Source organism: Macaca thibetana, chromosome 6, assembly GCF_024542745.1.
Source record: "Macaca thibetana thibetana isolate TM-01 chromosome 6, ASM2454274v1, whole genome shotgun sequence".
Lineage (NCBI taxonomy): Eukaryota > Metazoa > Chordata > Mammalia > Primates > Cercopithecidae > Macaca > Macaca thibetana.
Window position 1 is genome coordinate 137,097,094 of NC_065583.1, and position 17,572 is coordinate 137,114,665.

The 17,572-nt window shown below is 35.0% G+C and overlaps 1 protein-coding gene across 2 annotated transcripts in view; it reads right to left on the reverse strand.

The window, feature by feature from the left end:
- Positions 1 to 333: 333 nt before the first annotated feature.
- The window catches only part of LMBRD2 (LMBR1 domain containing 2), a 56,594-nt gene continuing 39,355 nt past the window's right edge, over positions 334 to 17,572 (reverse strand). For both annotated transcript variants that reach the window (XM_050794506.1, XM_050794507.1), the window contains 9 exons: positions 15,039 to 15,220; positions 13,777 to 13,910; positions 12,347 to 12,452; positions 11,758 to 11,855; positions 8,494 to 8,597; positions 7,280 to 7,326; positions 5,884 to 5,989; positions 2,445 to 2,574; positions 334 to 1,477 (listed from right to left, as the gene is read on the reverse strand). In XM_050794506.1, coding sequence (XP_050650463.1) covers positions 1,417 to 1,477; positions 2,445 to 2,574; positions 5,884 to 5,989; positions 7,280 to 7,326; positions 8,494 to 8,597; positions 11,758 to 11,855; positions 12,347 to 12,452; positions 13,777 to 13,910; positions 15,039 to 15,220 — 968 coding nt within the window. In that variant the 3' untranslated portion in view covers positions 334 to 1,416. The remainder of the gene's footprint in view (positions 1,478 to 2,444; positions 2,575 to 5,883; positions 5,990 to 7,279; positions 7,327 to 8,493; positions 8,598 to 11,757; positions 11,856 to 12,346; positions 12,453 to 13,776; positions 13,911 to 15,038; positions 15,221 to 17,572) is intronic.

The following is a 17,572-nucleotide window of genomic DNA, read 5'->3' on the forward strand; positions in this document are numbered from 1 at the left end:
ATATCTGCATAGAGCTGTGTTTTTAAAAAACTTACATGATAATATTCATTAAAAAGAAAAAAAAATTTAAATTTATGTCTTGGGGAAAGATTAACTTCAAGTTAGGGGAACCATATAATTCATTTTCAAACTGGGATACTTGAGGGTGAAAGTAATCACTAGTAATAAACAGGATACGAGGTGTTACACTGAGACTGTATTAGGCAAGCTGAAGTATGGTCACCCAATGTAGCATGGATTCAGTAAGAGTTGCAAATATTCTAGGGACATAAGAAAACTCTCTGCAAGCATGCTGCGATCAAATATGTTCACTTTTCAATAAAACACTAGTGCTTTAAAATATAATACATAAATTTAGCTTAAACACAAAGGTTAAAACAATCTATTTAGTAAGAATGTTTAACCAACAAGTTATTACACATTTCCATTCTAATATAGTTTGGTTTTCTATAAATCACAATGTATCAGTAATAACAGTAAATTGACTCACTTTTTACCTTTGAATAACCAATTTTTTTCTCAAAAAGTATGAACAGGTACCTTTAAATATGAAAGGATTTTGTTGGATTCTTTGACTACTAAAAAGAAAAAACACTATTTTCCATTAACGCCTAGGATTTATCCTTGAATGGCATGATCAACATTTAAATCAATAGGTTAAATGATAAATGTGAACATAGTTTTCTGAAATGAAAATCTTTTATAAAGCAATACCAGAAGCATAAAAAAATCCAGTTACTACAAAGACTGAAGGAATACTATTATCACCTGATTACAGTACACATGCTAAATACACACACGCATCAGTTGAAGTATAATCTTAATCTTATACATGCAAAAATCCCCACTAGTTTGCAAACAGATTTGAAAAAGCACTTTTTACATTCAGTTATGTCTAGAAGTAAGCCTTGTTTTAAGACATGAGTTTTATGAATACAGTTATTATTTGAGGTCTCCATTCACTTACATTTCTTTGGGAAATACAGGTTGAATATATTTTTTAGAAGTAACAAAAACGTAAGTCACAATAATCAAACTGTATATAATGTTATTTAGTATGACTTATGGCTTCCTTGAATCTTTAAAATAACTCTCCTGAAAAAAAAATTAATCTGAAACAAACTGAACTGCATGTTCTTAACATATGTTGATCTTTTTTAAAATCCTTCCACTGTAACTGTACTTCTAAGGCAGATGCTTAGGAAATGATATGTAATAAATCTTGTTGGAAAAGGTGATACTCTATTCAATGCACATTAAACTATTATTCCTAAGATATAATTAATTCTCAGTGTCTTTTTTGTTATCTTGACACTTTTCACTGAGTATAGAGGAAATTCTAGGGTACACAGACGTTCATCAAGACTGAACTGATGTGTCGACCTTGGTTAGTGGTCCCACAAACTTTTTCAGACTTTAAACATCATTAAATATATCACTGCGGGACATCGAGAGATATCGTCCACCAGGCTGATACCTAAAAAGGGAACATAAAGAAATGATCTGAGGCATCAAAAATAATAAAGGAAGAGAAGAAAACAAGAATACATTAAAAGGGGGTGGCCACATAATTTGTAAGTATTGTAAAATCTAGTCAGTAGCTGAAAGCAGAAACTCACCCTCCAAGTATATTATCCAAAAGGACTTAATTATAAATCAACCAGCAACTGTTTTAGACCCTAGTATATATGCATGACAGAGTGAGAGATGTAAAAAGAAGGGGTGGGGGATGTAAGACACATCTGGGAGATTAATCAATTCAATAACCACTCTCAATTGTTGCATATAAATATAACCTAGGTTTTTACTGCATAGAGGCAATACTGTAGTAAACATTTTTGTGCACATGATATTTTGCTTTTATTTAATTATGTCCTCATAGGATAATGGCTAAAAGTACAGACTTTAGCCAGAATACTGGAATTTGAATGCCTGACTTGCCATTTACAAGTTGTGTGACTCTAGGCAGCTTACTGAGCCTCTCTGGATTTAAATCCAACTGAATTTGCAACCATACAATTACAATATTTTTGTTAAAGGGCTTAGAATAGTGTCTGGCATCTAGACACTCCTATGCAGCAGTTACTAAATATGATAAATTTCACAAATGGGACAATCAGAAACAGGCATATAAATATTGTTGTGATCCTTTGCTATATATTTCAATTATTCTTTCTTATTTATAATTCCACTAGTATTGTATGAAGATAACAATTTTAGTTACCATTACTGGATGATATAATTTTTAAAATATAAAAGCATTAGAAAGTCTAAAAAGGTATCAAAAGTTACTTCATTTTTTATTATTAGTGAAAATGAACATTTTCCTTTACTTATCACTTGTTACTTTTACCTTTACTTACTTATTTTCAACCTTGTCAAGTCAATGTATTATTAAAATTGTAGAGGAATGCTAGAGCTAAAATGTCACATCCAGAACTTACCTTCCTGATTCAGATTCAAGAGGATCATCAGTGAATGTTTCTGCATTAAAATCCAAAGGTTCTGCATCTTGGAGAAGTTCTATCCGGTCCCTTTCAGTCCTGTTATTAGCCCTGGTATATTTGAATGCAGCTGCAAAGGAAGTGGGAAAAAATGTCTACTTCCCTATTGTCTATTAATTTATGGGTCACAGTCTATGGAGGTACAGAAAGAAAAATCAAAATTCCAAGGAATCTGAATTTTCATTGTGAAGATAAAGAACATAAGAAAAGATAACTACATGGTTCCTTAAAATCAGATTAAAATTATAAGCAGTATAATAGAATATAGCAAGGAAAAGTTCTCTAGCCTTGTAGTTAGCTAAGCAGCTCTCTAAGCTCAGAACCAGATACAGTGCAAACATTTCATTAGTGTAACTCAGAATTAACATTTAACTACGGTATCACAATGGTGAAACTGTTCATTAACAAAAGTAGTTTGAGTTAGTTTTACAGTAAACCTCATTTCTTGGCTAGGACTTTAAGGTGTAATCAGCTCAAACTCTTAAAAAAGGTGTGAGTCTTTTTACCGTAAGGCAAGAGTATGGGTAGCACTAGCCAATAGAAAGAGAATGCAAGCCGATATTTAATTAGAAATTTTCTAGTAGCTATATTAAAAAGTAAAAAGAAACAAGTGAAATTAATTTTAATATATTTAAACACAATATATCCAAAATATTATCATTTCAACATGTTCCAAGTGCTCAATAGCTGCATGTGGCTAATGATTATCATACCAGACAGTAGACAAAGAAAACTAACTTTCCTTTCTCTATGTGGAGAGGGATTTCTTTATAAACAAACCAAATTTTCACAATGTTGTTCAGAGGAGTCCAAGTAAATTTACAACAGCTTTATGATATAGTTCTTTCTGAAAACTTAATGCAAGCCAATTATATCATATTTACATTTTTGTAAGCTTGGACTTTGTCCTAAATGCAAGTCTCTTCATCTTTTCTGTCACTCATTCAGCAAATTGCAATTGCCCAATACATGCTAGATTCTCTCTAATTCATCATCCTATGGCTTTGTGATTCCTCCTCTCTTAAGCATTCTCCTGTCTTGCCAGATTTTTCCATTCTGTAAACTTCCTTCTACTCTGTGGTAAGCAAGCGTCCAAATTCCTTTACAGAATCCTATTTCCCAGTTTTAACTAAAGCTTCAGCCCTTTCCTATTTATTCTACCATAAAGTCCTTCAAATAAATCCTTTTCTTTTCATCTCCAGGACAACTGCCTTATTTTAGGCCCTAATTATTTCTTGACTGCATTACCCAACAGTCTCTGAAATGGTTTCTATATCTCACTTCCCTAAGAATTATGCTTTATACTGCCATTAAATTCATCTTTCTAAACCAAAAATCTTATCATACTTCTTCCCAGATTGAAATCTTACCTTTAGGTCAAAATCCAAACTTTTTTTTCTCTTGTTTTTGAGATGGAGTCTTGCTCTGTAGCCCAGGTTGGAGTTCAGTGACATGATCTTGGCTCACTACAACTTCCGCCTCCTGGGTTCAAGCAATTCTCCCATTTCAGCCTCCTGAGTAGCTGGGATTACAGGTGCGTACCACCATGCCCAGCTACTTTTTGTATTTTTAGTAGAGACGGCATTTCACCATGTTGGCCATGTTGGCCTCGAACTCCTAACCTCAGGTGATCCACCCACCTCGGCCTCACAGGCACGAGCCACAGTGCCCGGCCCCAAATCCAAACACTGGAGAATGACAATATCTGTTCCTCAACTACCTCTGTGGCCCCCTCTCTTATTAGCCTCACCATGCTTAGGCTTTAGTTACAGAGAAAAACATACATTTTCCCAAAGGTTCTCTCATGCCACAATGTCCTGCACTTAGTCTCCCTTCTAACTAAAATACCCTTCACCTGGCTAAGTACTATTCATTCTTAAATACTCAGCTAAACATGTCCTTATTATAGAAATATTTCTTCATTATAAAAACTCTTTCCTAAGATAGGCCCTCTTTTTCCATTCCCCAAGCTGAATTCCTTCTGCATCAGGTGTGCATCCTTCCATCAGAGCTGTCATGAGAAATCTACAATATCATACACAGCCTAATTAAAATATTTTTAACATTTCTATTTAGCTCTTTTGTATAGTTTCCATCTCTCCGGTGAAATTCTATCCTATCTGTTCATTCACATTGTCCAAGCTTTCCATCAGATCATTTAACATACCAATAGGTTATTTTAAAGTCACTGCACTGATAATTTCAACATTTGAGCCACCTCTGGGTCTGGTATATTCACTATTTTATGTTTTGAAAATGGCTTATATTATCTTACTTTCTTGTATATCTCATAATTTTGGGTTAAAAGCCAGACATTATGTGTAAAAGAAGGAAAAGATGGAAAGAAATCATAGTTTTATGCCCGGAATGGGCACACCTCTTCCATTAGATCATCACTGTTGAGGTCTGCACTCAACCTATAGTTGATCTGAGTTTGGATTTGGTTGTTGCTTTAGTTTCCTTAAGTCCCTACAGACTTCACATTTCTCTAGTAATGAAATCCTATGACCTTGTACTTGGTAGGGCCTCAAGTGTCAGATGGTTTCTCTCAGTATTCTTTTTCCACTCTCAGATTTCAGTAGTTCCTGCATGGATATGGATATGAAACAGAGGGAGTCTTCTCCATGTTTCTATTCCTCCTCCAACAATTGACTACTATTGCTTGGTACTCAGTGTGAAACTTGCAGCTGAGTGGGTGAGAGTGCTCAGCTTTTCTCCTCCATCCTCTGTGCACTGAAGCCTCAGCAATCTTACATCTCTCTAGAAACAACCTTTCTTCTATTCAGCTCAAGGTTCTAGGAGAAATTGGTTTCCTAGCACCTCCTAAATAGCTTCTGCCTCATGTCAGTGTGGGTCAGTGACACAGGAAGGTTTCCAAACCCAACCTGGTGGCAGATGGCTTCTGTCTGGTATCAGTCCCTCACTCAATTATGAGCATCCTGAGGACAAGAAGCATACCTTCTTTGTATTGCTGTATACCTGGGAATATGCCTAACTTATATGGGTCAGTCAATAAATTATTATAAAAATGATCAAATAACCTACATCAATTAATAGGAAAGAAAATCATCAAGGTAAATAGTAGAAATAAACACCTGCCTAGAACATACCTGGGATAAGTGCTTACATTATTTAGGGTTAGTATACTTAAAACTATTTATTTGATGCCCCAGTTTCTCGTTTCCCTACCAGAGTACATATTTGAGCTTCCCCTTCCTTCTATATACTGAGGAATGCGAGGGAAAAAAAAAAAAGTCACTGCAAATACACATTCGTAATTCTACAAAGGCATTTCTGGATGAGTATTCTAACACTCAATCTTTATGCAAGCAAGCATAAATAAACAATTTCCAAGTCAACTAGAAGATAAACTACTTACAATGGTTGGTATTAACATCTGAGAAGTTTGACTCTTTGGGGTCAGTATGAATATTTCTGTTCCTAGTGGAATCTTCTCTATTGTGTCCATAACGTTCTTTCCATTCCTAGAAAAGAAGCAAAAATAAATATACAATAAGAGAACATAATAAGAGAACAGAAAATAATCCATTAATGTCAAGAGATTACATATGCAATGTAATATAATTTATTTTCATCAGAAATTCATTAGTAATCAATATAATTATAATCATAGGTCAATGTTTTTATTTTTATATGATTTATTGAAGTCAGTCTCTATAAATTTTAACTTCTACAAATGACAGAGACATTTTTGCTAACTTTGATTGCTATTCATCTATCTAAAATGTAAAACAATATTACTACAAGCTTACTTAGACCATGCAAAAGTTATAAGAACCCATAATGACTAATAGATGTTAACAAAATTTTTTTTCACTCAAATAAACTACAAATATTAGAGAGTTAAAAAGTCAACAGCTAAAGCTGTATACAAACATAATTAATCTATGACTCACGCGGCACTGTGAGTCATCTTAAATGTAGTAAAACCATATTAACTGGATTCTACTCATTAAATTCTTAGAATTGAAAGGGACATTAGAAGTCACCTAATGCAACTTTCCATGCAGTGCAGGGTCTCATTCTAAAACATCCTTGCCAGATGCTTTTTGGCTCTCTGACTAGATAGCATGTAATTTTCTATGTCTGAGAAGCCTATTGCAATTCTGGTAAATCGTGTAATTTAGAAATTCTCATAGAGAAGAAAAATCTATGTCTAGTAACTTCTACTCTTTGGTTCTAGTTCTGCCTTCTAAAATAAAGAAGATACACATATATGAAGATACACAAAGACAACTATTAGTTAGTCTTTGCTTTGCCAGTATATACACCTATTTGTTAAAAATATGTGGTAATTATAATTAGATTTTACTCATTTTTTGCCTTTTCATTTTCTAGGAGGTTAGTTTGCCTCAGAAAATGGAGGCTTAAAGAAAAATTAAGGAGGAATAAAATTAGTATCACAGCACCAAAAAAAAGAGAAACAATTTTAAAGCAATTAAAACCACTTTAATAGCAAGAATACACAAATTTATTTATTCATTCATTCAACAAATATTCATGGAGCACCTACTTTAGGCAAGAAGCTGCTCAATGCCAAACACGAAGTAATGTATTACTAATGACTTTTAGCACAGGTCTGTCAGGATACTTAGTGTATATACCTGAAAGTATTAAAATTCCCTTTCTTTAAAAATATCTTATAACATTTCCCCCCTTTTTTTTTGTCTTTAGCTAATTATTCCAAATTAGTAAGATTCTTAAGAAATATTTCAAATTAATCTTCAGATTACAGAAATTAATACTGTACTTACTCTTCTTCGATTTTCGCCTTCTTCTTGCCTTTGCCTTTTTCTCTTCTCTAAAGACAGAAAAATGATCTCAAATATGGCATAACATGGTTTAATTAGACATAGTGTAACTAAAGTAAAGATATTGGGCTACGACTGATATTTCTTTTAAATTATCACAAAATCAAATGTTATAGGTTATTGCTGGAAAGAATTTGAGAGGTTACCTCACTCAATAGTGAATGCCTTCCGTATTTTTGTTGCAGATGGCCCTGTAGTCTCTGTTTAAATAACTTTAGTGAACAAAGAGTTCTTTCTCACAATGACCTGAAATTTGTTTCTCTGTAAATTCTATTCTCTTTCATTCCTATCTTCTAAGTTAAGTTCATATTTCTCTTCTTTCTGTACGAGTGGTTTTCTTTGTTATTCTCTTTAGGTTACAGACATGATGTTTTCACTTTTTTCCCACAGGATATGCTCTACAGACTCATAATTCTAGCTGTCCTTCTCTAAATACCTTCTAATTTATCAGTCTTATTCTTAAAAATCTTACTCAGGACTGGATGTGCTATGCCATATGAGGTCTAATAGGAGAGCATGTGAAGGCTACACTAACTTACTTTGGAGCTGCAATATATTTTGGCTTACATTCAACCCATAATCACACAAAAGCCCCAGATTCAAGTAGGGAGAATGTCTAAGAACCAATGTCCCAAAAGTCAACTTTTTTTCCCTCCATGCACCATCACTTTGAACATCAGTAAATTTAATACACTCAGTTTTGTGATTTGATTCTACCAGAGTGACATGTATTGTAACAGGCTGTTAATGATCATCACATTCTAAAAAAGTAGCCTTTGCTTGAATGATTTCCCATGCAGTATCAAACTGATGATTCTTTAAATTAATGAGCTTTATAACTGTACAGAGTTTGGCAATTATGTTTCAAGGTAAACATGAAAATGATTCCAAGACCAAACAAGGGTGTTTTCTAGCTGCAGACATACTAATAATTTAAGCTTCAGAATTTCTTAAAGACAGATAAAACAATTATTTATGTTTTCAAATTATTTTTGCTAGGAAGGCTACATGTACATTTTTAGCTATAAATTTGCATTAATTGATAATTTCTTAGGATAGATTAAAAATTATTCACAAACTATACAAATATTAATTTTGTATGCTGAGTCTTAGCATTTAGTATTTTCCCTTCATTTATTTTAAAAGACAAATCTTACCTTTTCTGATTAATTCTTTTCCTTCATTAACTAAGTCTGATGTCATATCATCATCTCCCATAAACTGCTGGAAACCAAGCAGATTCAAACAACGGGTTCCCAAACTAATAAAAGCAGGTTTTTAAAAAAGACAAGCATTATTTCACATTGTAAATATTTAGATGAATTGTTCTTTAGCATTGTCACTCCAAAAGAAGACTATGCTTCATTATCTGTTATCATATAGTTATCTATAGTCACATCTGACATGCCTCAAGAAGTACCACTTATCTCCCTTTCTAAGAAGTGTATGTCCTGTACTTCACTGATTAGGGTATACACTATATTCAGGTTTCTTATAGATGTCAATTAAGTCAAGTTATCAGCATACCTTCAGAAAACAATTACACCAAGATGGTAAAATGATAACTATAATAATGTAAGAGCAACTTTTTCCCTCTGATCTAGTTAACTATTTAAATAGCTTTTATATACTACAAATTGATTACTATATCTTATCTGAAGCCTACTACCTTATATCTTATTTGCTATTTACTTTAAATTTGATTGTTGTACGAGATGAGAATACTGAAAATATGGAACACAAGGAAGGAAACGATAGGTGAATAGGCAGGATTAATATTTGTTTAAGATCCAACCATACATCAGATAATTTACAGATGCCTTCTTATTTAATTTTTACTACCATTCTAAGAGATAAATATCACTTTACAGGTAAGAAAACAGGCCGAAGGGGTTAAATACTTTGCTAAAGATCCCTTAATAAATGACAGACTTAGAATTTAAATCCCAGACAAAACAAAAACCAAGCAGTTCTTTTATTATATTAGTTCTCAAACTTTTTCAATGATGTACTTCTACACAGAGAGGGAGGAAAAGGGAAGAGAAAGTGGTGAAGGAGAGAGAGAGAGAGAGAGACGAAGGGAAAACAGGAAAGCAATTTAGAAAAAGTGAAGCTCTCCATTCCATTTTGCAGGAAAAATGTGTAAATATCTAGCTAATCCATAACATATCTACTTGTTTCATTCATATAAAAAATGTTTATTATGTATTACCATTGGGTAAAATTGGGGTTTTGCAGATGATTATGTTAATTCTCTGACTTCAAACATTTCCTTACCATCTTCCTATCCTTGTGAGAGTACTATACTTCAGGATGAGAAGCTCAGAATTAGATCACTGTCTCTGGGAAGGTTTTATCTTTGTCGAAAGTGTCAGGAAACAACATTACGCTCTCTAGGCAGGTAAGTCTGAATATTCACTCTGGGTGTGGCTGCATTGCTAATAGCATGGGAATTAGACTAATTCTGGCAGCATTTCAAATGAAAATGAACTTATCAAGTCAACCTATCATTGAAATGTCAGTAAGGCATTGCTTTGGGTGTTCTATAACAGAACATCTATTCTGTGAGTTAATCTGAAAATTAACTTTTTTTCCCCTTAAAGACAAAATGGCACTCAAAGTTTATCCTGATTAGAAAGACACTTTTAATGATTATATTTAAGTTTAACAATTTTCCTTTCTCTAGACATAGTGATTCCTTATAGCTAAGATTTTTAGTTGACAGAGCATTATTCTGCCCCATATCACTTGATCCATATAACCATCTAACAAGGTAAGAAGAAATGCTAATCTTGCCAACATAACTGCTAACATTAAAAAAATTTATATATTACAAGTTCTTAATGTTCCACTTTATTAACTTTTCAAATGATTAAGCACATAATAAAAACATAGTTTTAGGCACACAAAGTGTGACTAGACTCTTCTTTTAATACATCATTTTCACACTGTAGATCTGTTACTGTCTTCTCCACCTAAAGAAAACACTCAAAATATTAGATTCGCTATCAGTTCATATTAAAAGTATTATTTTAAGGGAGGGGAACACCCCTTATATTGTCTTATGCCCTATTTCTGCCTATAAAGAAAGAAGAAGTAAAAACTAAAGGGCAGAAATGGAATCCACTGGCAGATAGCCCAGCACCACGCCCTGGGACTGGTAGTTAAACATCAGCCCCTGGCCTAACTGCTTGTGTTATCTATAGATTTCAGACATTGTATGGAAAAGCATCGTGAAAATCCCTGTCCTGTTCTGTTCCGTTCAGTGCGTACAGCCCCCAGTCACGTACTCCCTGCTTGTTCAGTCATCACAACCCTCACGCAGATCCCCTTAGTTGTAAGCCCTTAAAAGGGACAAGAATTGCTCACTCGGGGAGCTCGGTTTTTGGAGACGTGAGTCCACCGATGCTCCCAGCAGAATAAAGCCCTTTCCTTCTACAACTCGGTGTCTGAGGGGTTCTTGTCTGTGGCTCGTCCTGCTACAATTTGAAGTTATAATCTTTTAGTTATTTTACTTATGAGAAAGTAAAATATATTTTTAAAAATTCAATAGAGAATGTATTTTAAACAATATCTGTTTACTCATTACTGTAATGTTAGTAGATATTATCTGTAACAACTATAAAATGGTATTGGAAGATTTAAATAAAGTAAGTAGATAAAATTTATTTTTCTCAGAAGAGTAAGCAATGAACATTTTTAAGTGTTTTTGAAAAAGTGGTATTTTGGGTATGTCATGGAGCACTTAAGCAATGAAAGAGGGCAGAGTACAGGATGAGGAGGCCTGACATATAAAAAGAAGGAAAGACAGATGCTAGAAGCCAAGTACACCTATCCTTTAAACCCTTTTGAATCTCACTCCTGCCTAGATTCTACCATTCATTCTAATTCCATGAAAAGAGCATTCCACGTGCTTTCTGACACAGGAGAAAATTTCTCCTCTAGTCTTAATGTACAGCTTGATTACAATTGGTCCTCAACTGACCCTTTGTTCTGGCCATGGTCTGAAGCATCTAGACACTCAGCAATAATGATTGGAAAGCTCCAAGGCTAATTTATGTCATTAGAAAAAAGCTGGACAGAAGGGTGTTTTACAGGCTATGCTAGCTGTCAGTGTCAAAGGCCAGGACTTAAGAGTTAACACTCTGTAATTAATCCTATCATTTTTTAGCCTAAATAGAATAATGTTAAAATAATATTATTTATTATAATAGAATAATAACTCTACCTCTTTCTTCTTTAAATTTTTTAGAGGGAGAATAGCACCTGATCACTCCAGTAGTTCCTTTGAACTATCCCCAGCTTCTCCAAAGCCACAATAAAACAAATTGAAACTCAATCAGCAAATATTGAAAAGAGTTTTAAAGAGAAAGGATATCCAGATTTAAGAGCAAAAGAAAAAATAATGTTAAGTTTCTTACCTAAAATAAGTAGCAAAGCAGAGAATTACCACCAACATAGGATAATATATATAGAATCCATCTGCAATAAAGGATAAAACTTTCATGGAACCCATAATCTGAAGAGCAAGAAAAAAGTAAGTTAAATTGGGATAGCTCTATAATTTCCATTCCTTTCCTTCATTAGAAAATTTGCCTATAACCAGTCATGCCAATCCATTTGAACTTTTTAAAAAGTAGAAGAAAAGCAGTAAATGGACTTATTTTTTTAAATCTGCTTTTTATTGAGGTTTTCTCTTAAGGAAAATTAATGTAATTATTACTCAAAATTATCACATACATTGACTATAAATATAAAGTTAATATTAGTATAGGTCAGTTCTTTTGATACTGCTCAGTTAGACAACCTATATGAACCAAAAAACATTTTTATCATAAAAGAAGCAAAATCACTTTTATCTAGTCAATAGTAATACATATACAATCTTTAAGAGAAAATTTTACCAGTAACACTATAGAACTTTTCTGCTGGCATTAAAAGAAATTTCACAATAACAGCAACTCATATAGATAGTGAAACTAAGGAATTCCATTTTCTGACCATACTTACAGATGTGTAAGCAGTTGGCTGAGTATTCTTGTGAGAGATAGATGAATCCATATGGGTCAAACCCAAGAAATTAAGACATAAAGGAGGTGTCAAACGGCAAAATAGCCTGCAACAAACATTTAAAAATATGTATATAAAAAGTAAAGCAGCAAAATACATTTTATATTATACTGAGATGTATTAAAAACATTTCAGATAATTATAGCTAAAATTTTCATCTATTTGCTTTATATATACATTGAATTCTTAATGTGACCTGCCCTCACTTACTTGGGAGGTATTCTGAAGATTGCCACATCAATGCCTACATGACTACAGCCTCAAACTCCTTGCTTTTATGGTTTCTGCCATTGCTTTATCCCCACAAATTGTGGAGTGCCTTTCCATGCATCTCCTACAACTAAGTCATCCGTAAAATCCATCTCACAGCATGACAAGGACAGTAACATCCTCAAGGTGAATTGTATTCAGTACATAAAAGAACTGAAGTTGTATCAACATATGTCATTCTGACACGCACAGACATAAAGTTGTTCAATTCTGTCCAAATAAAAAGAATGCCTTACAAACCCACTTGGATAATTGGGGCTGGGGAGAATAAAGTGTGGGTATGAATAAAAAAAAAACATAATATGAGAGAATTCTTTTGTGGTGACAGAACTGTTCTGAATCTTGATTGTGTTGGTGCCTACAGGAATCCATACACACACACACACACAAATGAATGAAGGATTAAAAAGATGGTGAGAACTAAAGTCTGTAGTATATAGTTAACAGTAATGTTTTACTCTCATTTCCCAGTTTTGATATCACTGGGGGTAGAGTGAAGGTTACATAGGACTTTTTGTACTATATTTGCAACTTCCTGTGAGTCCATAATTATTTGAAAAACAACAAAAAAGATGCTTAAAAATACTTTAGATGTCAACTCCTCTACAAAATTATCTAAGTTCATCCTTTATAAATACCTCATTTAACAATAAGAACAACTAATAGATTGTACAATCTCACCCAACTTGAAGATATCTCTCTAAATCCTCTCTAAATTCCTCAGGAAAATTGTTCTTGTTGGTTTTCTCAGTCCTCCTCAACTCAGTGACAGACCACTGAATCTTAGGACACCAGCTAGGTCTGACTTAGTCTCTAAACTCTCCATTGTTTCTACTACTTGCTAATCTCTGGTTGGTAAATCCAGGCTCACTAAGTATGTTTCTTCTGCCTTCTAGCCTAACCCAGCACACCTACTTTAACCTTAAAACTCAAGCAGGAGTTAGCTGGCAATCAACAAACATCTATTTAATATTTAAACCTAATCAATTAGCTGATAGAAATATAGATGTTAGCGGAACACCTGTAAGCAAAAATAAAAGATCTGTAAGAATACACTCATTGATGACATTTCTCTTGTTTCTAAACATAATCCGACTTACATGCCACTGAAAAGAAGGCTATAAGCATCAGTCTGGTGATGTGAAGCCAAGTAATAATAGTTAAATACACGAATCCTGAACACAGTAGAATAAACACAGATACTCAGGAAGAAGATGGAAAGGAAGCAAGCAATCTGGAAAAAAACAAAAACAAAGCAGTTTGTTTAAAACAAACAGACTTTAGCACTTAACAATTACAAGCATTATCCTTCATTTTTTTTTTTCTTTTTTTTTTGAGACGGAGTCTCGGCCCTGTAGCCCAGGCTGGAGTGCAGTGGTGCAAACTCGGCTCACTGAAACCTCTACCTTCTGGGTTCAAGTGATTCTCCTGCCTCAGCCTCCTGAGTAGCTGGGATTACAGGCATGTGCCACCATGCCCGGCTAATTTTTGTATTTTTAGTAGAGACAGAGTTTCACCATGTTTGCCATGCTGGTCTCAAACATCCACCCGCCTCTGCCTCCCAAAGAGCTGGGATTACAGCCACCATGCCCAGTCTAGCCTCCATTTCTAACATTTATTGATGCTCTATAATTGAAATACAGTAATAGAGAATTTTTAAATCACCCATTAAGATTATGAAAAAACCTACATTTCAAACTGTTTAACATCCTAGATCCAAAAGTTTCGAATCTACCTTCTAATGTGAGCACGTTTTCCCATTCCCTTGGCAACTCCTCACATGAGGCCTACAAGTTATGTAGCTTTACTGGCATAAATATAATCAAAGTATTCCCAGGGCCAAGTGTGATGGTTCACGTCTATAATCCCAGCACTTTGGGAGGCTGAAGCAGGAGGATCACTTGAGTGCAAGAGCTCCAGACCAGCCTGGGCAACATGGCAAACCCTGACTCTACAAAAAAATACAAAAATTAGCAGGGGATGGTGGTGCATGGCTGTAGGCCCAGCTACTTGGGAGGCTAAAGTGAGAGGATCTCTTGAGCCTGGAAAATCGAGGCTGCAGTGAGCCATGTTCACGCCACCACACTCCAACTTGGGTGACAGAGCAACATTCTGCCTCCAAAAAAAAAAAAAAAAGATTCTCAGATTTTTGCACTACCTTGCAACTTTTCATCTCTCCTCAAAGAGTTATTAGTTTCTATAGCGTGGGTAAAATAATGAAGCACATTTCTGGAAGTATGAATAACAACACTGCAGAAAACTTCAAGGCTTTCATTTTTACTAGAAGAAATACATGGAGGAAATAGTTAAGGATTATACTACGAAGTGACATCTATTTACGACAGACACAAAATAAACTGACCTCGATATAAATATAATTATATGTTTTTTCTGCCAGCTGTATGAAGACCGCAAAGAGGGATAAGACAGGAGTAGTGCTAAAGAATGTGCACTCTGACCACACAACAATCACGGAGAAGATGGACAGAACCACAGCAAGTATCTTGTAAAACCATGGTCGCAAAAGACATTCCCAGTACCATTCTAGAAGATAAAAGAAAAAAATGATTAGGAAAACTATAAAAGAGTAATGGGGTATTTACATTGTTTCAAAATATCTCCCAATAAGATACTTAATTTCAAAGAGAAAAACAACAATTTAATGGCAGAGAAACCAGGCAGATACCACCCTAACCAGATGATCACCCATGATGGGACAAACTGACATCGTGTGCCTCCTGTTGTGATGTACTGATAGGAACATGACATTGCTGCTGTGGTATTCTTACGAAAAATGCAGAACCTGCATCTAATTTTAAAGAAACATCAAATTCAGGGACATTCAACAAAAAACTGGCCTATACCCCCAAAAACATTTTCTGATATATCATAAAACACAAAGACTGAGAAACTGTGTCAGATGAGAGGAAACTAAGGAGACATAACAACTGAATGCGAAGCATGATCTGGGATTTTTTACAAAAAATATTATTGGGATAATTATAGCAAAATCTGAATAAGGTCTGTAAATAATAGTACAGTATAAATATTAATTTTTTATTTTGATGGCTGTATTTGCCTATGTAAGAAAATATCTTTATTTTTAGAAAGTATACACAGAAACATTTAGGAACAAGGAGGCATCATGTCTGGATACAACTCTAAAATAGTAAGAAAAAATACATACAGATAAAGCAAATCAATATGGCAAAATGTTAACATTGGAGAGCCTAGTTGAAGGGTATATGGGAATATTTTGTACTGTTTTGTTTTATCTTATTTTGTTTTGAGACAGAGTCTTGCTCTGTTGCCCAGGCTGGAGTGCAGTGGTGTGATCTCGGCTCACTGCAACCTCTGACTCCAGGGTTCAAGCAATTCTCCTGCTTCAGCCTCCCAAATAGCTGGAACTACAGGCGAGTGCCACCACGCCCAGCTAATTTTTTGTATTTTTATTAGATGCGTGCTATCACGTCCAGCTAATTTTTTGTATTTTTAGCAGAGATGGTGTTTCACTGTGTTAGGCAGGATGGTCTCGATCTCCTGACCTCGTGATCCACCCACCTTAGCCTCCCAAAGTGTTAGGATTATAGGTGTAAGCCACCACACTCAGCACCATTTTGGTTTTAAGTCTGAATTTAGGTATAAAGAAAAATTTAAAAAAGAAAGCTCAATAAATTAAAAAGCTGTATTTTTACTTCATTTATTGAATAGTTGAGCTTCTGGTTCACTGTAATTCTTTACAACTTTCCTCTTATCATAATTCCTAGTGATTTCAATACCCACATAAATGATTCCCCTTTCAATACCCTTGTCTCTCATTTCCTTGACCTCCTCTCTAATGAGCTTTCCCTCCATCCTACCTCAATTACTTGTTGCTACAGTGATGCTTAAACCTTTTATTATCAGCATCTCCAGCCCTTCCATATAATCGCATTCCAGCATCCTTGTCTCCAAACAATACCTTCATCTAGTACAGTATTTCAACTCCACTGACTGGCCATAGCTGGACGAAAAATCAATTTATTCTATCACATTTCTACTGTTATTTAACACTTTGATGCCCTTCCTTCCTCATGCAGCTCAGATTCCAGTCTTTGAGGACAGTATCACACTTACTTTGCCCCATTTTGCTCCACTGTACCTGTTAAGCTAAACCACACCTAGTTAAATCCAACTCCCTGGCTACTCTGAGCCTGCATCCACACAGCTGCACACTGCAGGAGAAAGACACCCAACCTCGCTGACTGGCCTCACTTTAAATTCTTAATCACTAGCTTCAAGTGGGTCCTCAGTACTGTCTCGCTAGCCTACTATAATTTGCCAGTCTTCTCCGATGCCCACTCTGCTAGGTAACTATTTTGCACCTTCTCTTCCCTCCTCAAATCTCTAAAATCTTCTCTTCTATAATTACTCTCCACATTTCATTGAGAAAACAAAGCGATCAGAGGAGAATTTTCCCAAGTTTCTACCACTACAACTTCTCAGCTAGTTACATCTGTGCCTTACCTCCACCATTCTCTTCATTGTTCACTATTTCTTACCTCATCTCTACTAGTCAGGAACATTGTCCTAGAAATTCTCTATTGTCTTATCAAATTCTCATTTTTTTCTTTTTTTCTTTTATTTGAGACCAAGTCTCACTCTGTTGCCAGACTGGAGTGCAGTGGCACAATCTCGGCTCACTGCAACCTCCGCCTCCCGGGTTCAAGCGATTCTCCTGCCTCAGCCTCCCAAGTAGCTGGGACTACAGGCATGTGCCACCACGCCCAGCTAATTTTCGTATTTTTAGTAGAGAAGGGTTTTCACCATGTTGGCCAGGATGGTCTCAATCTCTTGACCTTGTGATCTGCCCGCCTCGGCCTCCCAGAGTGCTGGGATTACAGGTGTGAACCACCG